The sequence below is a fragment of the Acipenser ruthenus genome, chromosome 18, assembly GCF_902713425.1.
Source record: "Acipenser ruthenus chromosome 18, fAciRut3.2 maternal haplotype, whole genome shotgun sequence".
In the NCBI taxonomy this organism is placed as follows: Eukaryota; Metazoa; Chordata; class Actinopteri; order Acipenseriformes; family Acipenseridae; genus Acipenser; species Acipenser ruthenus.
The window spans coordinates 29,718,075-29,742,653 of record NC_081206.1 but is presented as its reverse complement, the minus strand read 5'-3'; the positions used below and the strand labels follow the sequence as shown (position 1 = coordinate 29,742,653).

Below are 24,579 nucleotides of genomic sequence, written 5' to 3'. Positions count from 1 at the left end.
AGCTATCAAGTGAGTTCAACTTGCTTCAACTTGCTAGGGTTTAGGAGCTTGTTGGACTGTCTTGGAGAACAGAAATCCATTTTACTGGGCTCTTGTATAGCTTCTGACAGCGCTTCGTTGATCCAGCCTGCAGACAGGTACGCCTCCAGACTGTTCTGTTGTTAAATTAGCACATTTGGGTTGTGTGGTTTTTACGAGGTTGGGAACCCCCTCTACCTTAGTGAAGGCTTTTTCTCTGGCTGGAACGCTGTTCTTGACCTTGCCAGGACCGCGGGCAGAGCTTGATTTAGTTACTTTGTACCGCTAAGTCCTGACCCCGGTCATAAACTCCCACTGCAGTTAATAACCAAATTACTTGCCAACCATGCCCCCGCTGTTAACTGTAACTCACCTGGCTTAAAACTCACGCCAGGGACGGGAACCTCAATAACGTGTGACTTAAGGGATATAAAACTCTGACAACACTATATATAAAGCATTATGAACTCGCTGGGCACTACATGAGTATTGGGAAAACAGATGTGGGGTCCCCTAACAGGCTCCAGGCAATTCCTCTCGGCCTGCTCAATAGCTGTTCCAGAAACGTGTGGGTGGGGACAACGTTGTTCTCTGGATTTATAGACTAACCTTTCACTTGTTGAACCTCGAACCAAATTAGGAGGGTTGGGATGACTAAACCCTAATTTCTCTTGGTTAAGAATGTGTCCGCTCAGGATAGAGGAATCAGTCTGGAAAGCTTTAAGACAGTTTTAAAGGCCCTATGAATTTACCCATTCAAGAATGTTATTTTTGTGCAGCAATTAAGAGGGCACACTAGAATAAAATGGCTTTTGTTGTCTAAAGTAATCTCTACATCTGCTAACAAACTGTATGCAAAAAAAAGTCTTAGAGATAGATTTGTGCTGTCAAGAAAACTATTTCTTGCTCATAGAGAAAGGATCTGTGCAGTTTGTAATCAACGGTATCCAGTTCTTATACATATATACCAATGTTCATATCAGCAAACTTATTGACTTATATGACTTTCTCTTATGGGCATTTAAAGTCTTGTGCTACTCCAGACATAGTGGAGAATGCAGATCCGCCAACAACAGAATGGTGCCCAAGCATCTCCTGCATTAAAATTGTACATGACACTGTATAATGATGTAGGTCCTTTCTATAGTAAAAAGCAGTGACTTTGTACCAGCCTGACCTTTACCTTCTTACCTGCTGATCTGTTCATTTATGTGTCTTTAAGACGCTGAATCTAATCTGTAAACGTTTTAAATGAAAAGCAGTGTGCAATGGTTATGAGTCTTCTTTTTTTTTGTCCCCAAGGATTTTACAACCAGCATATTAAAATGTGAATAAAACCAAGGCATATAATTTACTATCATAAAAGTTGATTTGGTGCTAAGTATCCATTTTCACAGGTCTGCATTTCATACCATAGCTCACATTGGGAATGAAATCCAAAACTTTAATTTAAGCACCCTTGAGAGGCTTGAGAGAGTTTGCATTGTCCCGGTCAAGCCTAGCTAGTCTGAATAAAAACACCGCAATAATAACCATTTAACGAACTAAGCAGAGAAAGTTCAAACATAATAGCACTTGAAGGGGCTAATAAAATATTCTGAACCGTGCTTTTGAGGCCCGTTTCTCTGATGGTTTCATATTTTAAAAGTAAAATGGAAAACCGTGAAACAGTGCTTGTTTAATCTATATAGCTCCACATTTTCAAATGGCAGCCCATAAAAATTCTTGAGAAAATTTACAGTGGTTAGCTCAACTCAGAGAAAAAAAAAGAGAGAGGGCAAGAAGGACCTGGGCCTGAGCAATAATAACGTGACATTTTCCTTCACAGAGACTGGGTACGTCTCGTTTTTGCAAGTAGGCTTTCCATCAGAACTAATATGAACCAGATGTAAGAACTCCCACAGCCAGAGAGGCGTCGCTCCAGTATGAAGGAATCTTTTGAACGTTCAGTAAAAGGATAAATTTACTTGAGCCCCCACATGGCTGTCTCTGAAGTGGTGGCTTCTGAACCAAGCGCAAATCCCTTTTGTTCTATATCTTAAATACCTTTGACTACCTCGGATGAATTAATCACAAAACATTATTATTATTATTATTATTATTATTATTTGTTTATTTAGCAGACGCCTTTATCCAAGGCGACTTACAGAGACTAGGGTGTGTGAACTATGCATCAGCTGCAGAGTCACTTGCAATTACATCTCAGCCGAAAGACGGAGCACAAGGAGGTTAAGTGACTTGCTCAGGATCACACAATGAGTCAGTGGCTGAGGTGGGATTTGAACCGGGGACTTTCTGGTTACAAGCCCTTTTCTTTAACCACAAGGCCACACAGCCTCTTTATAATATTAAGTAAGCTTTTGTCCAACAGACCAAAAATATTTGGGGTGCCTGCAGTTAAAAGAGATCACAGAATACTGTGTGGAACAACAAATCAATGTTTTTTTTTTACACAAGACATTTAACTTAATCACACACTTACTGTAGTAGTCAAGTGATAATGCCCTCCCTTTTGTACATTGTCTATAACTTTGCTTTATTTTTATAAATAAAGAACAAACATTCTAATTTTTGTTTAGTTTTTTTCCCATAGAAAGGTCTTTTCTGAATAAAAGAGAACAAATGGCATACATGTTTTGTCATACTATTAATTTAAAGGACCATTCTCCCAAGCTGCAATTGGGTGTGGTCGGTTTGTAATATGAATGAATGTGTACAGTTGACCCTTTCTTTCATTGTATCAGTGTTCATGTGCATATGTTGATTAAAAGGGAGAACCAAAACGCATAATTTAGTGGTTTAGTCAGCAAAATACCAGCAAGAACACTTCTTCATAACAAGGTCAGTTCATGTTGATTTCTCGTGTGTCATCTTTAATTAAAGGAACACTATGACATTTTCTTCCAAAGGTTTTTAATTTTGTTCAACGTGAACTTCAGTTGCTTCTATTGTGAAACAAGATAAGTGACGTTTAAGAATTCTTTCCTATTTACATTTTCATCTGTGTGTCAAAAAAAAGAGTGTTACTGAACTGGAATTCTTGTAAACAGAGCACATTGATCAGCAGGGATGAGGCTGATGACTCCATGATAATGACTCTTTGAATCAGTTTTAAAGCTGAGGTGCTTTACAGGCATGAAGGATTGTAACAGTTAGTTCACCTGTTTGTACTAGGAGCACTCGCAGCCTCCGCGGAGGAGTACTCTGCTCTGCTCTTCCAGTTCAGCCACACTTTCATGCAGTTTGCTCCTTCTGAATTATGATGCTAACCCAGTGGGGCTCACCTTTCAGGGATTTTTCTCACAGACCTCTACCAGCATGGGACCAGAAACACATGTGGGTTTTTTTAGGAATATTACGCTTATAAAATAATAATAATAAATATCTTTAAAAATGCATTGTAATTGCAAAGGGCAGCTTGTGGTCACATTTTAGCAGTGATGGATTAACCCGAGCGTTATCCACCAGATTGAATAGATAAATAGCGACTAGGATGTTCGGAGCGGTTTGGGTGTGTGGAAACGGGAAGATGCAGAAACTTTGGGAATGGGTCAGGGGTCTACCTGGAATGTTCTCACGGACCACAAGCAGTGCGGATTGCAGGTTGGGAACCTCGGCACTAAACACAAGGGATATTACCCCCCGTAGCCGATGGACTGTCCATCTGAAAGAGTTGCCCGCTGTAACCCGTTTAAAAATATAAGACCAAGGATTTCATAAAACATATACTCGTAATACTGTATGTACCACTATATTAAAAAGTGTTTCAGTATTCAGGGAGTCTACCTTAACAGAGACTTTACTGTGGTAATACGTTTCATGTTGACAGTGAAGGCTGGTTCCCGATAGGCTGTGAAATCAATGTAGCGTGACACAGAATCTGTGATTAATCCCGACACGGTTTAATTGAACAGCATGGGTTACAGAGCCAGGTTTTACTGTCTGCTCAGCTCCTCCAGACACTGTTCGACTCCCTCTCGGGTTTCACTTCTCAGATTTATGAACCCCAGCGCTAATATGTGCTTTTATGAGTAGATATACTGTGTCCATTCGGTTATTGTTATAGTAGGACTTTTTTTTTTTTTAACGAAACAATGTAGTCCCATAAGGAATGTCTCTTGATTTAAAGCATAAATCATTTAAAAATAATTAGACATGGTATACTCCAGAAGGCACAGCCATATGGTATGTGAGACAGTTCTCAGGTGACTACAGTACAATACAGTAGATTATTATAGTGGGGAAAACCAAATAATATCAAGGGGTTATTGTATTGGTCACCATTGATTCAACTTTTTCAGAATGCCACCCAGTGGCTGAATATTGTATTTCCATTATTATTTTAGAAGAGATTTGCAGTGTGTCTTGCTGGCACACGTTGCTGGTGAAGTTGATGTTGCAACACTGATTCATGCTGCCTCACATGCTGATTATTGCAACTTGTGGTATTCAGAGGCCTCACCAAGTAGATTGCAACTGATACAAAAGACTGCAGCTACAATACCGACTACAATTAGTCATCATATCACTCCAGTTCTTAGGTCCTTGCATTGGCTACCTGTTAAGTTTTGCATAGATTTACAGATTCAGTTTTGCGTCTCGCTTACAAGGCAATTCTTGGCTTTGGACCTGCTTATCTGAGTGAGTATCTCACTCCTTACTGTATGTCCATGGCCACAGCGAATGCTCATCTTTTGCTAGTTCCCAGATTAATATTAAAGAGCTGTGGTGTGAAGGCAGTATGGTTACTGGTTAGTGGTTTAGAGCTTAGTTAAAATGCATTTGGATGTAATGCACAGTAAGCCTAGAAGCAATGGAAATGATTGATGTTATTCATTTACAAAGCAGCAAAGCTGAGATACCCTGGCTGAATATGCAATGGTAGATAAATACTGGTTTATTAAGAGAGTTCAGAGTTGCACCAGTATAGCGGACAACACCATATTTTGTTAAGCCACTTGATGCCTGTAATGTACTTTCGCCTTGCACGGCAGTAGGTAGTGTAGCTTCAAAATCCCTGCGAACCACTTTAAGGCAGAGTTGATATAATGCAATCCATACTGAAACCCCCTAGGATCATTGCTTTTGTCCCGCAGTGAACCTGCACAGGTAAAGTATGGTGAGGCCAGGATAACAAGCATTACCAGCGATTGTCTCTTTCCCTGAAAACAGGCCATTGTTGGGGCAGCATGAATGGCATGAATGGGAGTTTTGAAAGGAGAGTGGGGGCGGAGCCGCTTATTGTTATTAAGCCTGGGTTTGCTGTGCAGGTGCCACACAGGTGGTCCATGGCCTCAGGCCCCGGCCTGCACGTGATCGGGAGAGCATTCAGCTGGAGCAAACTCAATTCCACAGCTGTCCCACTGAAAAGATCCAGATCCCAGTTATTAAAACAACTGATTTGCCATTCGGGAAGCCGTTGAGGTCACAGGTATAACCCTTTCAGTTCTTATATCCTGTCAAATTAAATCAGCTGCCAGCTGGGGTTTTTTTGTATTATTTATTAGTCAAACATTAGCTTTTTACTGTTTGTTTATTTATTTATCTATCAATCTATTTATTTATCTGGCCTGAGGCAACACAACTCTTGCACTATTCACCGTTAATAACCACTGCACTGATGTGTGAGGTTCTGAAAGAAAAATACATTCACAAGCAGATTAACTTCATATATTGACAGTAAAATAACACAACCTCAGACAAAAAACAATCTGTCCACCGATCTGTTTAAAGGTGAAAAAATAACTTCACCTCAGATTACATCTACAAGCCAAGACCAGCCACAGCACAAAAAGCAAACACCAATGAATTGAATTAATTAAAATGTTACTATCACAGCTAAACCTTTAAAAGGATAAGGATAACCATAAGGGTCTTGCAGATAAACTACCTAATGGGATAATTACAGACCCTACATTCCCCGCAATGATTACCTGCTGTAACTTTTTAAAAATAGCTACTATAGTGGCTAGGAGCACTACGATGGGGGCTGGAGTGTGTATATTGCTGATGGACCAAGACGAAATGCAGAAGCAGAAGGCTGGTTTAGTGTTGTACCTTCAGTCTTTCAAATGATGAACATTGTTTTTCAGTGCCTAAACTGTAGAACCAAAGGCAGATTGAAAAGCACCTTGGTGTCTATTGCACTTAAACTATTAAGGGAATTTTGTGAAACAAGTGGGTTCTCATTTTTCATTCTCTTCTTATCTCTCCTTTGAAACTCTATGTACACTGAGTGACTGTGCTAGTTGCCAAACTCTGTGTTGTTTTAGTATATATTTTACTCCACAGCGGGTGTGTTCTGCTTTGCTGAGAATGTCTGAATACAACAACTGCATTGTGTTCTTCCAGCAGAATATCGTTTCTGATTCTTTCTGACTGTCCAAGGGAGTTAAACTCTAGTTACATAACTGAAGCAGTGTGAATGCCGCTGTGCTGTATTTGCAAATCATTTTAAAATAAAATGTTTACATGTAAACATTTTTATGCAAATTACATTGCACACAGTGCTGCCAGTGGCAAAATGTAGTAACTGCTGTTTATTTATGATTTCCAAATATTGTAAAGGAAAAAATCCATATGATCATCTCTTCCCTAATAATTGTATTTCTCAATTCAGTAATACGCAGGATTGTAACAATGGCCCTATGTGCACAATTGTAATGGAGGTACTGTATACAGGATTACTATCAGTTGAATTTCCACACAATGCTGTTTTTAGGAAAGCCCTAGCATTTTGTTAATCAGATTCCCCACCCCGCTTATCTGCATTAGCTTTGTCTATTTGATGATATAATTCCAAAGCTCGTCTCTCTCAGTCTTGTATCAAACAGGAGGCAACTCTACTCTTGTGATCTATCAGGGATTTACATGTATTCATCTATCTTCATTGTCCTCCTGCAGCTTGAAGAGTAGGAGGCAGCCCTTGGGACCTGAGATGTAGGACTACTGCAGTTTCTTATTAAATCGCATCCCTGCCAGACAGCAGCCTTTCATGCCAACACACCAGTTTCCTGTAAGTGAATCATCCATAACTTCAGCACAATCACAACAGAAATACAAGGTAACTTACAGATGTACACTGGTAAACTGGACACTAGCCAAAATGTTTGGCTACCTTATTTTGCTTTCATTACTAATGGAATCTTTGCATAGAAAAGGTTCTTAAAGTCAGATTCTGCACAGCTTCCTTCAGATGTGCCTTGACATATCCAATGAACAAATACTGTACTGCGCAAAAGTGTTTTACTCTGTTCTGTGCCTGATCCATGACAACATTCCGGATGAAATCCTTTCTCTTCACCTATTAGTGAAGAAAGGTAGGTCTTCATGTCCAACAGTAAATCCCTGGCTAAAAGCCTGGTCTTTCTCATGCTGAGGGGAAACATGTGGAAGCTGCTTATCTGCTATTAGCCAGGTTCCTAGAGCATGTTCGCATTATTTGGTAGCTCAATGAAAGGGAAGATTTTCTAAACATGGAGAGGGATTTCATGTCCTGAGGGGAGCTAATAGCTGTAACAATTTCCTCCATTCCACTTAAATTTCCGGTGGAATGACAGGATCGTTGTGCAGGCACATGGAGCACTGCGTCAGATGATGCTCCGCCCGGGCCTTCAATTAGGTCCATTTAACTACACATCTGGATAAGCAGGACAACGAAGCAGTACAAATGCTCTCTTTCACTCACTAGCAAGGGTCTGGATTCCAAGAGGAAAACTGTGCTTAAAAAAAAATTAAAAAGTAAAAAAAAAAAAATAAAGAAAAATTGTTTTGACTGCTGCTATGTAAACATGACCCTATTTTTTTTATTAAATAGACTATTGTTCTACTTGATAGCATGAGGGGAAGGTGATTATTTTTAGCTGAGTGGTCTAAAACACTGCTTTAAATTCAAGGTAGAGTGGATAGAAATAATACATTGCAACTACAATAGTGGGCAAAATTCTACAATTTTATTCTAAAATTTAAGGGAACTCGATTTTGGTCCAGATTGTTTATTTATTTAAACAAAGACGAGGATAACCCCCACAGATTGTAAAACTGAGCTAATTCTAGGAAGGAGAATGGTTTAAAACAGGACTAGGAGGATGTGACTGTAAATGCTCAATTAAAAGGTGCCAGTACTGGTGGTGAGACTAATCCTTGCATACCCACCAAATCCAGGCAGTCCTGAAATGAAAGGGTTATAAATCCTAAACACGATTTACACTAAGCTGACAAGTTTTTTTTGTTTGTTTTTTTTTTGTTTTTTTTCCACCAGTCACCCAGGCATGCTTAACCTGGCATTCTAAGGTATTGTCATTGACAAATTGTTTGAAAGCTCAATATAATCTTTAAATACTAGGTCTTTGCTTTTTTAAGAATTACAGTCATTTACTCGTATTTCTTCAAAAAAACTCCATGGACTAGTTGTTTGTGGTTCGTGTGGATTAAAAGGGCTTTTAATACCTCAGGTGAGAGGTTCTTCCAGTTGATTTCACACAGAATTATTAGGTTAAAGACGCAGTGTTCATGTTTTACATCACTGCACGCTATTTTAGCAAACGTTGCAAATACATGAACATTTTAGAAATTGTGAAACCTCATCAACATGGATTTTTTTTTTTTATATATCTCTGTTAGTAATGACGAAGTATCTGTATTTGTCACCTGCAAAAAACAAATGTGCAATAATGCATTTTAACGGTTCCCATAAGCATAAAACCCACCTAAATATCAATGGTTATTATTTAAATATTAAATGCAATTCAATAGGAACAATACAGGGTATAAATATCTCACCGGTTTATAACTATTAGAATTTGTGTTCTTCTGTGTTAAGTGCAGTAGTGTAATTTTCTTCTCAACAAAGACAAGGCCCTCCTATCTTATAAATTGCTAAAGCTGTACTAATGACAGAGCTACTGTTCTCCCAGTTACCTTCAATTAGTAAACAGTAGTAGTTAGCATGACTGAGTGTGGGACTTGCATGGCCTATTGCCCTGCCCATTGCACCTAGCAAGTGCTTGTCAATGCGGAGAATCAGCCTTTCTGTCATTATCAGATAATTGCATGCTTTTCACAGGTCTGCCTTAGTCACGGATATTTAGAGTTACTTCATTGTCAGCGTTGTGAGCCTCGGGCACCTCTGTCTCTCACGCTCACTTCTGTCATGTGGGAATGTTACCTGGCTTCTTAAGAGCACAAGGGGAGCTAAACCCTCCAGTCAGATCTTATGCGAGGGTTTTTTGTGTCTTCAAAATGTATATTCTGATATTATGACTTTTAATTGTAACAGTATGTTCCCCGGCCCGGTTACATGACAGCACGGCACATTTGTAAAGGCTGTGTGGAAGGGGCCTCAGCACACACCCCAGTACAGTGCGGTGAGGTTAACCTCTGGACTTTTCCCAGCATGAAAAGGAAGAAAGAGACTACTACACTGTCCATCGACTGTTATTGCATGACGCTATTTATACAATTCAACTTAGAACTGGATTTATAAACTAAACCAGAGAAAACAAATGCATGAAGCTCAACATCACCTAATGTTTCTAGCTGATAGTCAGTCAATTACAAAGAAGTCATTCATGTTTATACACCTTTTTTTTTTTAGAATTGTTTTAAGAGTAAACAACTTAGTGCCCCATTTTTGTTGAAAAACAAACAATTGTTGGATCCCACTTACACATGACCAGAAACTTATACTCCAACTGCTTTTAAATTACGTTCTTGACAAGTTTCAGATTTTTTGTGAATCTTCATTTAAGTTAGTGCAGTAAAAACCTCTGGTACCTGATACCCGCTTTGAAACAGTTTTTTTCGATTCTGGACCTCAGTTGTATAGGATTTTCTTTCAGGTTTCAGGGGAAAGTTTTCCCATCTGCTTCAAAAAGCATGGAAATCGGCATAAATAATCCATAGACCATTGTCTAGCACCACTTGACATGCAAGACTATATGAATGATTCAACACTTTTTAGTGTATGTCCCTTACATACAGTGCTAAATGGATGCGGTTGGTAAAAAAAAATAAAAGCAGAAAACTAGCTGAAAAAAGCAAGGATAAGATCAATACAGTCCATAATATATTTATGCGTTTGCATTAAACTGGTTTGACAGGGATTGTGAGAGATTCTGACAGTAAAAATCAATCCCCGCTGTTGCCATGATGAAAAGTTTACCACTAATTGCCTGTTAGACACTCTTGAACACAGTAATTTTAATTTTTTCCTCCCAAGCCATGACAGTTAAGTGGGGATTTCACAAAGAAAAATATGACCCCAAGTCATGTATGTAAGTATTTTGAAAACAAATGTAAATCCGTCTTTACAGAAACTATCAAGAGTTGAAAGATCAGTTGTTTAATGGGATAACAACCTCAATAATGATGCAATTACTGTGTCTTATAAGACCAAACCTATAGAAATCACGCAAGGACTGGATCCACACCAACACAGACAGAGCTTAACAAGAATCCACAGAACTCTTTTATTTCTTGGTTTTTTAATACACCATTTTCTATTTTGTGTGTGTGTGTGTGTGTGTGTGTGTGTGTGTGTGTGTGTGTGTTGCTAAACAGCAGCTGTAATCTGAATCAGCCAATGACGTGTGTCAGAATACAGCAGGTCTCAGTGGAGACAATTCTATATTTATTACATCTTCCAGTCACTAGATGGCGCTTTATTGTCCCACTATTCTAAAAAGAAATAATGCAGACACATGTTGCAGAAGCCCTGGAGAACAATAAACTGAGGTTAAACCAATGCCTTGGCAGGACTCTAACAATGCTGTGCTGTTGGTATACAGACTGTACATTAGTTCTGCCCTAAAAGGAATCTGAACCTGTGACCTACAGTATTATTTTTAACGAGCTACTCACTTACTTTCAAACAGTAATTTTAAAGAGGCCCAACAACCTCTTACATACACTTAATACAACAATATATATGTACCTGTAACCCTTCTTTTCAATTTGACGTAGCTTAAGATTGCCACAGCACTCATTTAGTCAACACAAAAGGATTCCCTCCGACGTTTGGAAACATTCCAAAAGCGTTAAACCTGCCTTCCCATAATAAAAGCAGACTTGACCTTTAGAGTGCTGACAATAACACTGTGACATCATGTAAAAACAAGCTTTAAATTTAAACCAGGTGCAGAGGGCGGCTTGGCGTCTCCTGGCTGCGGTCCTGTCCCTGAATGCTCAAAAAGACGCGATTAAGTCCGGAGTGTGACGGCAGAGGGATGCCAGGCACAGTCAGGGCCCTGTCTCTCTGAAAGCCAAGTATGCAGCAGCTGCTGCTGGTAAAGCACAGTCAGAGGAAGCATTCACGCAACAGAAGATGCTTATAATAGCAAATACAAATTAAACATTATAAAACAACTGTTAACCTCTTCAGAGCTAGCTTCTTCTAATCACTTAATGACTAGCCCACCCCTTCCAGGTGATTTCGCTATGACCAATAATAATAGTATCAGAAGCAGATTACTGAAAATTTCTATTGATCTTTTCCTTCAAGAGATACATAGGGTATCTACATTCTATACAAAATCATAGGGAAGTGATAATACATTAATATATATGGGAAATATTTACAATCACAATATGCACATTGCATGTGCATTTCTGCCAAAAAAAAAACAAAAACACAATAGCTGATTTAAAACATTTATATTTAAATACAAACAACTCTTTTTTTTAACAGCACCATAATCAATATACCGTAACAAGGCACAAGTGTTACAATTACAAGAAACATAAGAACAAATTATAGGTCCACAATAGTGCTCTGGCATCGCTCTCCTAAATACATAAAAGCAACTCCTGCTCAGTGGTGTTTGTTCCTTTACGTAACCTGTTTGACAAACAAACAATGCCACCACAACACAAAATGTGCAAAAAAAAAAAAAAAAAAAAGCAGAAGTATATTCAATTTATTTTAAAAACAGGTTATATTACCCAGGCTTTGGAATGCTTAATTCACTCAGCAGAGTCTTTTCAATTGGTCTAGATCAGTGGTACTCAACTACATTAGAACCTTCTTGGAGTAAAGACCTGGACTGGATTGGCTCTTGAGGGCCAGAGTTGCGTACCACTGGTCTAGATACTGCTGCTGTTCAATAATAAGGCTCTTTGTGCAACAAGGTTAAGAAGTCAAATGGTCAGACTGTGCGAGTGGTGCACACAGTTAGGGATTTGTGTCTTTAAAATATGTAAACGCTGTTAGATTAACTGAATAGACCCCATGATGAACATCTGCAGATTTTTCCTAACCAAACAAGTAAATGGCCTAGGCTGCAGAAAAGCTATACAGTACTTCCAAATGGAAAGCAGGTAACTGCACATGTACACTTTTTATTCTAATCATGCCTTTATCCTGCAGGTATGAATTTAAGCACCTACGAATGAAGGTATTTGTAGAATGCTTACAAAAGTATGTCTCACGCTTAAAAATATTTATATTTATATATAAATTACATAAAAATATAAATATTTATATATATATATATATATATATATATATATATATGTATATATATATATATATATATATATATATATATATGTATATATATATATATATATATATATATATATATATATATATATATATATATTAATTACATAAATATGCTTTTTTTTTGGAGGCGGAGGGGTGATATTCAAAATAATATTAAATCCTATTTATAATATGATCCCTTTTAATTCAGTAAAAAAAAAATCTCTCTCTATTACAGGTGTTTAATAAATTGGAATTACTTATGAATCCAAATCTCTTGATGTTTACCATACTCATTGAGACTGCTCAAGCTATGTTCTAGTCCAGCACCCAAATACATTGCCTGTTTGTATGCCTTGTTAATAGTCTCAATGTTACCCTTCTAATTGGGCCAGCCCTCATTGCAATGAAGCAGAACTACAGATGTCTTCTAAAAGCAACTAGTTTAGATTTACATACAGAATGTTTTCAGAACTGCACAGGAAGAACATATTCTTAGAACATGTAACAGCATTATTGTGTTGTCACCTATTAAAATAATCCCTGAGAATATGGATTGCATTACTGTAAACCACATAACCAAACTGTTGTGTTGTACAGGTGTAGTAGACAGTAAAAGTTAAGAGATTATTAAATGGATTTAGTGAAAATAGCTGTAAATGAATGGCACACTTATAAAATAGGGTTTACAGTATATGTGGTCAATGTGCAGTGTACTTAAAAGCAATTGCACTTTATATTGTATGCTATAAATTTAAAGTACTGGTTGGAGTTGTAATGACAACTGTGCCAGTCCTCATCTGAAAGGACAAGGCAAAATATACACCCACATGAATTTGTGCTAAATTGTCAAGACAGTAGGAATTTATGGATATAGATTTCAAGCAGCATGTGTATATACTGATCACATAATTTATAGAATCTGAGATCACAGATTTAAACAAATGTATAAATCCTGGAATTAACTTTCTCTGAAATGTAACAAAAATAACCATGTTCTTATTCAAAGAAATATATATATATTTTTAAGTGAATATTACATTAGAATACCATTAGATACTGTATCATACAAAGAAAATGACTGTATATTACCGTCTTCCTTTTTTCAAAGGTATTTTGGTGGGGTACAGGTTTAAAATAAGTGTGGAGTAGTGGTTAGGGCTCTGGACTCTTGACCGGAGGGTCGTGGGTTCAGTCCCCGGTGGGAGATACTGCTGCTGCACCCTTGAGCAAGGTACTTTACCTAGATTGCTCCAGTAAAAACCCAACTGTATAAATGGGTAACTGTATGTAAAAATAATGTGATATCTTGTAACAATTGTAAGTCGCTCTGGATAAGGACGTCTGCTAAGAAATAAAAATAATAAAAAGTACAAATTTTAAAAATGAATGAAAAGTCTATTTTCATCCCAGCACTAAAATATAATCATTACACTTTCGGATAAACGTATGTAGCCGATTTTGAAGAGTATGTAGCATATTGTTTCAGTGGTGTGTTTAAGATGTTTAAACTTGTTAGTGTGTTGTCTATGTACATAATGCATCAGCAATGCTACTGACTCTCAACCCAGTTTGAAATGATTAGAGATAAACTGAGCACACCAACACACACACCGAATACCAGGAGAGCCAGAGCCTGTGAAGACAGTAAAAGTAAAAAAAAAAAAACAATTAGCCATACATAAGAGAGGGAATCGGCAAATCAGAAACACATGTCCTTAGCTGCTTTAAACTGCTCAAGTCGATCCATTCCTTGTTAAAGCAGACTTTAAAATGACAGCGGACACTCTTCAAAATGAGTACTGTTACCGACTGATGCCCATAATCTCGTGCTGCGGAAAGTGAACTGCTACTTCTCCATCTAACTGCAAACAGGATGTTAAATGCCTCTGTGTATCAGCACCAGATTAGCAAACTGCAGCACTTATGCTGTCTATATTCACTCCTGTTCTGCTGTAGAGAAAAAAAGGAATAGAACGCAGGTTTGAAGTGAGGTCTGTGTGGCCCTTATCTGTGCAATTAACCAACTCTAAGAGGGTACAGAGGAGAGCTGAGCACTTCTGAAGTACTGCATTGTGATCTTCTTTTCTTTCCCTCCTCTGATCTCTCTATCTCTGTTCCTCTGGAATCTACCACACTCTCTCCCCTCTTCCTCCGCTAAGAACCTCGGAGTCACCCTGGACCCCTGCCTCTCTTATTCCCAGCACATCTCCACTCTGGCACGCACTTGCCGATTCTTCCTGAGCAACATCCGAAGAATCCGACCCTTCCTCACCAACTATGCTACCCAGCTCCTGGTCCAGGCCCTGGTACTTTCCCGCCTAGACTACTGCAACTCCCTCCTGGCTGGCCTCCCTGCGTCCGCCACCCGTCCGCTCCAGTTCATCCAGAACTCTGCTGCCCTACCTGGTGTTCTCTCTGCCTCGCTTCGCCCACGCTACTCCACTACTCCGCTCACTCCACTGGCTCCCGATCACCGCTCGCATCCAGTTCAAGACTCTTGTACTAGCCTACAGATGCCTTGACCAGACTGCACCCAGCTACCTCCAGACCCTCATCTCTCCCTACACCCCCACTCAACCTCTCCGCTCCGCCTGCACTAGAAGACTGGCTCTACCTCCGCTACGCTCCCCTGCCTCCAGAGCCCGCTCCTTTTCCACCCTTGCTCCGCAGTGGTGGAATGACCTTCCTACAGATGTCAGGACTGCCCAGTCCCTGACCACATTCCGGTGCCTCCTTAAGACTCACCTCTTCAAACAGCACCTGTAGAACTCCTCTGTTTGTATCCTGGGACACCATCACCCTTCATTTAAATGTGCTTTATTTTGCTCTTATCTGCCCCCTATTTTACTGCATTTAATCCTGTACTTCAGAATACTGTCATCTGCCAAGTGTTTAAGCTGTAGTATTTTGTATTTAATCATATCCTGATGTAACTATTACTATAGGAGGCTGTGTGGTCCAGTGGTTAAAGAAAAGGGCTTGTAACCAGGAGGTCCCCGGTTCAAATCCCACCTCAGCCACTGACTCATTGTGTGACCCTGAGCAAGTCACTTAACCTCCTTGTGCTCCATCTTTCAGGTGACACGTTGTTGTAAGTGACTCTGCAGCTGATGCATAGTTCACACACCCTAGTCTCTGTAAGTCGCCTTGGATAAAGGCGTCTGCTAAATAAACAAATAATAATAATAATAATATTATCTGCTGTATTATTGAATTGTGGTTTGTCACACTTGTACTTTGCTTGAACAAAAGTTATTGTATTTCTTGCTCTTATTGTATTACTTGTATTGTAACACTTAATGTATTTGCTTACGATTGTAAGTCGCCCTGGATAAGGGCGTCTGCTAATAAATAAATAATAATAATAATAATAATAATAATAATAATAATGGTTCGATGGGAAACAGATAAACCAGTGAATACCTGTAATCTTCCAATTTCAATACTGTAAAACAGGATTGTTTTTTGGCAACTTAATTTCGCTAATGGCCTTCAAGGTCCGTTTTTGCTGCAATAAATGTTTGCGCTTCTTTTTCTTTTAATGTGCGGCACGTGTATGAATAATAAATTTCACGGCACATTCATTTTGCGGATTTTTAATAAACGCGAAATTAGCAAATTCTTGCTCACGAAATGTTCTTGTTTTACAGTACTCTACTTACCGATAGCTTCTGTAATGATCTGAAACTCTCGCTGCTAATTTTGAGGTAGAATAGCCCAGGGTACACAAACAGCAAGCAAGTTGAGGTAGTAGCACCTAGAAAGACACGTATAGAAAGTAGAGCATTCAAAAATATATAAGTAGGATGGTTTCCATGTTCAAACAGATAACAATAGTACAAACAAAAACATTCTGTGTATGAATAATAACAAAATCCTTCACTACAGACTTACAGTACATCATAGAATAAAAGCAGGACAGTGTGCATATCGTGAATAAGGTAGGAAAATATTTACAAGAAATCCTAGATGTTCATTTGATTTGTTTAATAAATTATACTCACCAACTATTCCAAATACATTCCTAATGTCTGGCACGTATATGGCAAGCAAAACAATGGTCGTGACAAGGCCAATGGTGACCACAATGTGGATGAGCCAGGAAAATGGACGGCCAGGAAAACACAGCATGATGAAAGCCTTCCTTGCCTGCAGGGTAGTCACAGAACAGAACAAAACGCTTAAATAGACCTACATTTTAACACAAGCTTTCGCCACTGTGCTTATTTAACTTCTCACCAGTATATAACCTTGTGTGTTTTGTTTTGTTCTTTGCAGGACCACAACAAACATTGTGACACTGAAATCCTCAGAAAGACGGCTTAGGTTAAGAGCTTGGATCTGGCTTTACTTGAAAGGGAAGAAAAAAGGTGATGAATTACAGAACAAATTAATATCCAAGAACTGCAGAGATTTTACTTACAAACAATGCATTGTCAGCAACAATTAAATCAGAGCTCCAATTTGAAGATAAAGAATGTTTCACATTTTCTAAAGTGTATCAATATGGCTCTCGAGCAGGGGTGGGCAAAGCAGGGTATTCCACGCCAGATTTTGGTTTCAACCTCGTTCTGAATTGTTTAATAAAACCTCCAACCAGACACTAAAGAATGTACCTGTTTTACTTTGTAAACATCATAGAAAGTCATTGCTTTGCTACTGCACGATCCAAGGTAACCAGATACTCAGTATCAGAGAGGGACAGAGAAAGAGTGCTTTATTAACTCTTTTTGCTCATTTCTATTTTAAAATTCACCCAATGTCCCACAGGTTTGTTTTTGATCCTGGGCTCCACTGCAAAGTCAGTTTTCTTAACGTGTTAAAAACCTCAATATCTGTGAAGGCCCCAGTGCTAAGCAAAAACTGTACACCCATATGTATGATTATTGTAATTACAGCCTTGTTTTGGAAGGGTGTGTAATACTAAGGCTAGGAAGAAGGTTCACCTAGAAAATATGCAGCTAAGCCTGTTTTGCATGCAAATGCTTCCATCTGCACGAAGATGCCACTTCCAATAGCATCCAATTTCTTTGAAATGTTTTAACCATGAACCACCACTAATCAACCATTCCTTTTTCAAAGCAGCGTGACCCCTTTGACTTTCTAGGGATTCCAGGAATACAATTAAAATCAGCGACGTCATATTTTCTTTTGCGGTTTTTCAGAAACAAGCCCTCTACAAATCTGTCACACAACGAGGAGGGAAAATTAAAGTCTGCAAAACGCTGTGCGCTGTACATACTTTCCATCATGTTAAGACAACCGCAATACTAGAATAGAAAGAATTTTGGCAGCACTTACTGGGAAATGTATGAGAGGAACAGTCAATAGCACTGCCAGTAGAATGCTGATTCTGACAGTCATAATAACAACATCATGTGGCAGGTACTGGCCGTAACCTTGGAGAAGTTCAGAATCGACCTCGTCTGATGTAACAAACAAACAGCAATCACATTTCAGATTTAACATGAAGAAATTCTGCAAGTCACTGTGGTGATTATTCATTTAGTGTTGTTTTGTATTTTGTACTGAGACAAAACCTTAATAAGGACTCTTTAATTGCTCATATTTCTAAGTTTTGAGACCTTCTTAATATTAATACACTTTCTTATTGTTGGGGTTGTAAATGCGCAAATACTTTTTTTTTTCCCATACTGTACACGGGCTGAACAGCTATAGCGATGTTGCTAACGAGGAACAGATTTGGAAATCATGTGTAAAGACCAGGGCAATAGCTACAGCCTTATTCATCACTGCTCAGAACACTGAGCCGATGCTCAAGTTCATGTAACTTAAAGCCTGTTCCCATCACTTTGTACATCAACTATCTCAGCAGGATGAGCTCACAACATAACTAAATGTGCAGAAAACTTAAGGAAAAACAGGCTAACTTAATGTTCATAATCCACTCTTACCAAAAAAGGTGAGGTATCCAAAGATAGCTGACACCAGGTACATTAGAAAGCTGAAGGCGATTCCTGTGTTCGCTACTTTTTGCATTCTGCTTTTTGAAGGCCTACAACACAAATGGTAAGATCACTCAATGGGGCATATTTTACATTGTTTATTAATGGATTCTTATATTTCAAAGGGAGAAATTGTTACAAGAACTAAGAACAAACAGCATGAATTGAGGGATCTTGGATTATAATACTTAGTTGTTTGGTTCTTGTCTTCTAAAATAATCAAATGCCTTCCATACTGTACAAACAAAAAAAAACAATTGAATATATATTTAGACATAAAAAAATATTTAATGCATCTTTACTGAGCGACATGAAAAATTCTGAAAGAAATCAGTAGAAAATACACACAGCATTTGCCACCCCACTGCAGTTTTGAGTAGTACAGAGCTAGTGCGTTGAAATACACATTTTAATGGTGTTAACTGTTATTCCAGGATTATTTTAAGCACAGCCATGCATATTGTTTACAGTGTTTTTGTGTGAAATGCAAATACTTGGTCTTACTTACTGAAAAAAAGCCCCATGAATATGAAAGCATGACTGTAACACAATGCTTGGGCAAAAAATGCAGGGAGGCCTGGCCCCTTGGGCATGACGCAACTGATACATAGAACATTTACTGCAGTGCAAAACAAGACAGGCACATGCATTATTGAGGCAAGGACAGAGTGCAGGGGCATCTCTCACATCACTGCCCCTGTGCTTGTACAGATCGCTTTACACCTACAGCAGAGGTCACAGTGTTGTCTGACCGGGATTAATGACAGAAATCTATTAAACTAGCTAATCGTTGCATCTGTTATGTTATATGCCATTCAGCTGCATTAAAGACTTACCTTCGAAGCTCACAGTAGATGGGCAGAACTGAGGTGTGGCACAAAAAAGAAAAAGCCATGGTAGGTATGGCATATGCACTCTGAAACAATGGACAAGAAAAATGAACAAATAAACTTCTACACAGTAGCTCTTCCAGATTCCTAATAGGATACTGTTGCATGGAAAAGTTGGGCATGTTTTGAGAACTGGATGCAATCTGATGGTGGTTTTGTGACATACTGCTACAGTACCTACTGTAGGTCAGAATTGAAATCGTTGCAAACATTGTTGTCCCTTACCTTACTGGAAATGGCAAAGAGTTTTGGAACACAGTCACTGGAATTTGAAAACTGAAAAAAAAGAAAAACATATTTTTTAAAATCTCAATCTTTAAAGTAGCAAGAAAAAACTGAATGGCAACATTTCTAACATATGCATGTTTTTCTTATATATATATATACACACACACACACACATTCAACTTTCATACTATTAGTTCAGGTCTGATTGATCCGAGTATTATACCCAGGAGAGGGTTACAGACAGGATAAAGCAATCTTGAAGCAATCACAAAATACATTTCTTGAGGGCTAAGTGGGCAGCATACTCCCCTCTGACACAGAAAGTCATAGGTCAATTCCTGTCTGAGGATTACATGGACATACTCCCTCTACAAATATCTTATAATGGTGAGTGGTGGCACTGTGCCGTTAAGAGTGTCTTTGAAGCAGAACACTTAATCCAAACTCTGCTTTCCAGACATTAATGACCCTCAGAGCAGGGCTTCTAACCCCAGTGCTCTGGCTACAACCCCCACCCCTAGCAGCCCTGGTCCTCTTTGGACTCATGTATACATTCTCAAAGAGACGTCCTGTCTAAATACATGCACATTCTGTACGTAGGTAAAGAAAGCCCTTTAATTGAGCCAGAAAGGGAAATCTTTGATATAGATGGCAAGCGACTGAGGTCTAACTAATTGAGAATCCTTCCCTCTCTGTGCACGCTCACTTTAATAGCTCCTGACTGGGTTTGCTGGCACGGTTTCCTCGAGACAATTCAGGGCTTGGACATCTTTAGCCTTCCATGCTCACGAAGCAACTACAGTCTGAAAAGAGCAGCCATTTCTTTGAAGTCCAGGGAACAGGCAAGAGGCAGGACACATTTTACACTAGACAATAGTTGTTTTGTTTACCTGTGAGTAGCTTACTGTAACATTTTGTGGAAGAGGGCAAGGAACAGACCATTTCTTAATTATGATCTGCAAATTAAGAAAACAACTGGTTTAAAAAAAAAAAAAAAAAAAGAACACAAACTTCAATATATTAACATCTTTCTATAAATTGGCATCAATGGCTAGTTACTTTAGTGTTTGCAAAGCAGACCCAAATCAAGAATTGTTTACATATTTAGCTCATAATAGAAAACTGTTGTAATAAGGGATAGTTTACTTACTACAATAACAAAGTACACCATAAACAGGAAAGATATGCCACTTGTGTAACCAAGAAAACCTTTAGATAAAAATAAAATACAAATCAAACAATAGCTATGCTTATAACAAAAATAGAGGCAGCGCTTTCTGATTGTAGCGCTACTATTCCTAAAAAAAATCCACTTGACCCTGTCCTTTTTATATTAGGACATGGGTTTACAACAAACTTCTCGGTGTCACGCCAGTGGGTGTCATTTTACAATAATTAAAGGAGGGCCTACGCTAATATTTTGGATATCACTCAACAAAGAACTGTACTACTAAGTATTTTAAAAACTAAAATACTTTTCAACAGCAAGATCTGATGTTATGATCTCAAGGACCTTAAACTAATGCTTTATTGATTGAGCTACAGAAGGAGATTGGTTTGCCGCTGAGATTTCAATGGGTTATCTGTGACAGTCTGGAGGTGTGTAGATTTTATATTGTATTTTATAATTTAAATATTTAAATGAAAAGATTTACAGTACAAACAGATTAACCTGTTTTTAGATTTTTCAGAGAAATCTGTTGTGAATTTCCTATGAATGTACTTTTGAGAATCGTGGGGAAGCTCTGATGTGCTCTTTCCCTGGTTGGCGGTTTTTTGTTTGTTTTTGATACTGAATTTTATTGGCCGTTGCATTATTCATTCTGAAGTTGAGCGACAAACATTTAACACGAGCAATGGGATTACAGGAAAGAGGAAGGAAGTGTACTATTTCTGTCTCAATTTGTTCCTTGAATTTGAAAGCACTTCGTCCCATGGAACAATATTCATTGTATCAAATTGAAACTGGCCACCCCCCCCAGGCGTTTCTGACTTGGAATACATTTTCAAAATCTAGAAAAGTATGACGACAGTACGATGACATCAATTCTAGAAAAAGAACGTTCCACTCTTGTTGCCGAAAGTTGTAAACATAGCCAATGTACACCTCACTATCTAATGTTAGTTAAGGTTTTCATTCAAGCAAACATCCAGTACATTCTAGTGAGCCTGTGAAAAAAAGATATGCTACTAACCACTGGTGCTATTTCACAGTCTTGCTTGATAGGCACTTGTACAAAAGAGAACAGAAACAAACTAACTCGCATTACTCATGCAAGTTCACATGATTTGATTGCCGAAAGGAACTGCTTCTTGAAGGAAACTTGAAAAATCTGCAACCCATTTATAAAGACAAACAGAGAGCAGTTAATTGCTCGTTGTCTAGCTCAACAGAAACACAATTGTAAAAACAGTATTAAGATGCAGAGATTAAAATTAATCAACACCTGCATTGACATGCTAAATATTAGGCAAGTTTAGACTCCAATATAGCTTATAAGTTAATTATTTTAGACTGATGGGTAGAGAATTCTAAGAAAAGTACAGCCCCACAGGCAGAATACAGATCCACAAAAATCTTCAGTTTGATTAATCTACATTGATTAATCATAAACTATAATTACACTGACAAGTAGGAACATAGCTAATTGTTAAACAGAGACATATACATACACCTTTTTTATATTCTAATGCTATACAAGATGAAGATTCTTATTTTACCATGGTGGGCTTTCATAGGTCACAGAAGAGTCAAAATGAATGGGATTTTTAGATAGCATTTTGTGTCATTGAATGCTGTAATTGCAGAAAGGATCAAATAATGTGAATCAGCAAAGAGATCTGTGTATATCTGTGCTTTATAAACATATCTTCTCTACTTAGGAAGAGTAGGCGTCAAAATAACCCCTACAGCAGACTTCTAATGTCAGGCTCTGCACTAAACCCACAGCCTCATTCCAAATGCAAATATTATTTTTAATGACTTTGGCTTACCTATTTTAGGAAGAAGTGCAAGAGGAAGAACAATGCAGACAGCTGTGATAATGAGAATAGTCCTTCCATCAAGATACCAAGGGTCTCTGCAATAAGAAAGTAATGTACAACAAGGAATAGTTACCCTCTTTTCTTTAAATCTGTATATATATATATATATATATATATATATATATATATATATATATATAAAATATTTTATGTGTTTAAAAGGTACATTTGGTCAGTTAGCTGGTACAATATACTCGAGGAACTGAGAACTGTAAGATAGTACCTAACAGTGCTTATCAGTTTTTGGAAGCAATATCTTAAACCTCATCTTTAAGCTGTAGCATTTTTTTTTTTTCAACCCAGTTCCCTTTTATTCATTCCTTCTGCAAAGTAAAGTGGTAAAACACTGTCTGGCACATCTGCATAGCAAACAGCTTTCTTCTGAGTAGCTGTAACCTAATCCTTAAATAATATATTGTTCTAAACTGAACCACGTCTGCTTTTTTAATATCACCCCTGTACAGTACATGCTGTGGCTGGTACCGTATAATAGGTATAAAAATCTTTAGCTGTGTGACAAATGCTATGGAATTCAGATGTTCATGCTCCAAGCTCTTAAGTGAAAGCAGACTGTTTCAAAATGTGTCTTCATTTCTTTCCTAAATGCAGTGAGACAGCCCATCATGTGTTATAAATTACGAGCTTACTCACAAACCATAACAATTATGTAATTCACATGTGCACAGCTTAATTTTGCCAACCATACAGCCTCCTGTCAAATGTCTAGAATGCCAGATAATATTTTCCTTATTGAGGAATGGCCTGACGATGTATATCTGGAGGGAAGACTGACGTTATGACACACACAGAAGACACGCTTCGTTTCGCTCCGCCGGCACTGCTGGTGGTAAAATTAAATCTCGCTTGTTGTTTATGTGTATCTGTGCATCACCCACTCAGATGCTAAACCTGCTGTAACAACATCATGAAACAAAGTGACGCCAACTTGGCAGCTTAGCAGCTTCTGTGTTACCCTATTAACTAAAAGCCAGAGTGCTTCCGATGGCATGGTCTAGCTTAAGAAAGACTGGGCAAACTGCAAACACATACAAATCAGCTACCAACATATTTATATTCTTCCTATAGTTACATTGTTTTGTTTTTTTATACTCTAGAGCAGCAACTTCTTGCTGCCCAAAGTCAGTGAGTGTTGAGTATAACATCTATGAAATAAATTCTACTTATTTTATTATTTATTTATAGTCTATTTATAAGACACTCGGCTTCTCAAGTCAATCAGTAAGCATTACCACTGCAATGAGAAACAGATCTGGGTATAGTAACCAAAAGCCAAAAACAGCAAGGCTTTCAGCACACTTTTCCACCATCTGTGTCCCAACTGACTTTTTTTTTTTTTTTTTAAATCCCTGATCCCATGTAGAAGATAAATAGCTAACCTTGTTTCTACAGGTAGTGGTCAAGTAGCCAAAGGCAAGCCATGTGTCTAACTCCAGTTAATGTCATTCAAGATGAGCTAGAAGCTGAAGTTAAAGGCTTCAGGATATCTGACTATAAGCTTGGGCCCATCTCACAAAGGTGCTATTGCAATGTGAAAACGTCTACCGCATCACACAACCGACATAAGGTAAACAGCTTTATCCCCAGCCTGCCCTGAAGAAATGGGACATAACTTTTAAACTTTCTGACACACAGGTCAACATATTAGCATCTGGTGTGCTTCGACTCCATGGCAGTAAAATACACTAGCACTGCAAAGAAGTTAAAGTTCTGTTCTGTTTTTTATGTGGAACAAAAAAGCTACTACACTGTGTTGTGTATACATAACTATACACAAGACTGCCAAATATGACAAACACAATAGGTTTTCCTGTCATCTGCTTGATGTTCTTTTAAGGTTTAATGTGCCCCAAACATCATTGAGGTATGTTGTATTAAGGGCTGTCTTAAAACATTAAACTAAAAAAAACAACACATCAAGATCAAGACA

At 38.2% G+C, this 24,579-nt stretch overlaps 1 protein-coding gene and 1 long non-coding RNA gene across 3 annotated transcripts in view; one reads left to right on the top strand and one right to left on the bottom strand.

Moving 5' to 3' along the window:
• Window positions 1-17,098, top strand: part of LOC131698690 (uncharacterized) — a 24,130-nt gene extending 7,032 nt beyond the window's left edge. For both annotated transcript variants that reach the window (XR_009307717.1, XR_009307716.1), the window contains exons 2-3: window positions 6,922-7,033; window positions 16,781-17,098. This is a non-coding gene — a long non-coding RNA (uncharacterized LOC131698690). The remainder of the gene's footprint in view (window positions 1-6,921; window positions 7,034-16,780) is intronic.
• LOC117424348 (probable sodium-coupled neutral amino acid transporter 6) overlaps window positions 12,609-24,579 on the bottom strand; it is a 24,306-nt gene continuing 12,335 nt past the window's right edge. The window contains exons 7-16 of the mRNA XM_058991941.1: window positions 22,581-22,666; window positions 20,737-20,795; window positions 20,477-20,542; window positions 19,584-19,634; window positions 19,305-19,384; window positions 18,418-18,518; window positions 17,804-17,928; window positions 16,507-16,651; window positions 16,165-16,259; window positions 12,609-14,135 (exon numbers count right to left, since the gene is read on the bottom strand). Coding sequence (XP_058847924.1) covers window positions 14,052-14,135; window positions 16,165-16,259; window positions 16,507-16,651; window positions 17,804-17,928; window positions 18,418-18,518; window positions 19,305-19,384; window positions 19,584-19,634; window positions 20,477-20,542; window positions 20,737-20,795; window positions 22,581-22,666 — 892 coding nt within the window. The 3' untranslated portion in view covers window positions 12,609-14,051. The remainder of the gene's footprint in view (window positions 14,136-16,164; window positions 16,260-16,506; window positions 16,652-17,803; window positions 17,929-18,417; window positions 18,519-19,304; window positions 19,385-19,583; window positions 19,635-20,476; window positions 20,543-20,736; window positions 20,796-22,580; window positions 22,667-24,579) is intronic.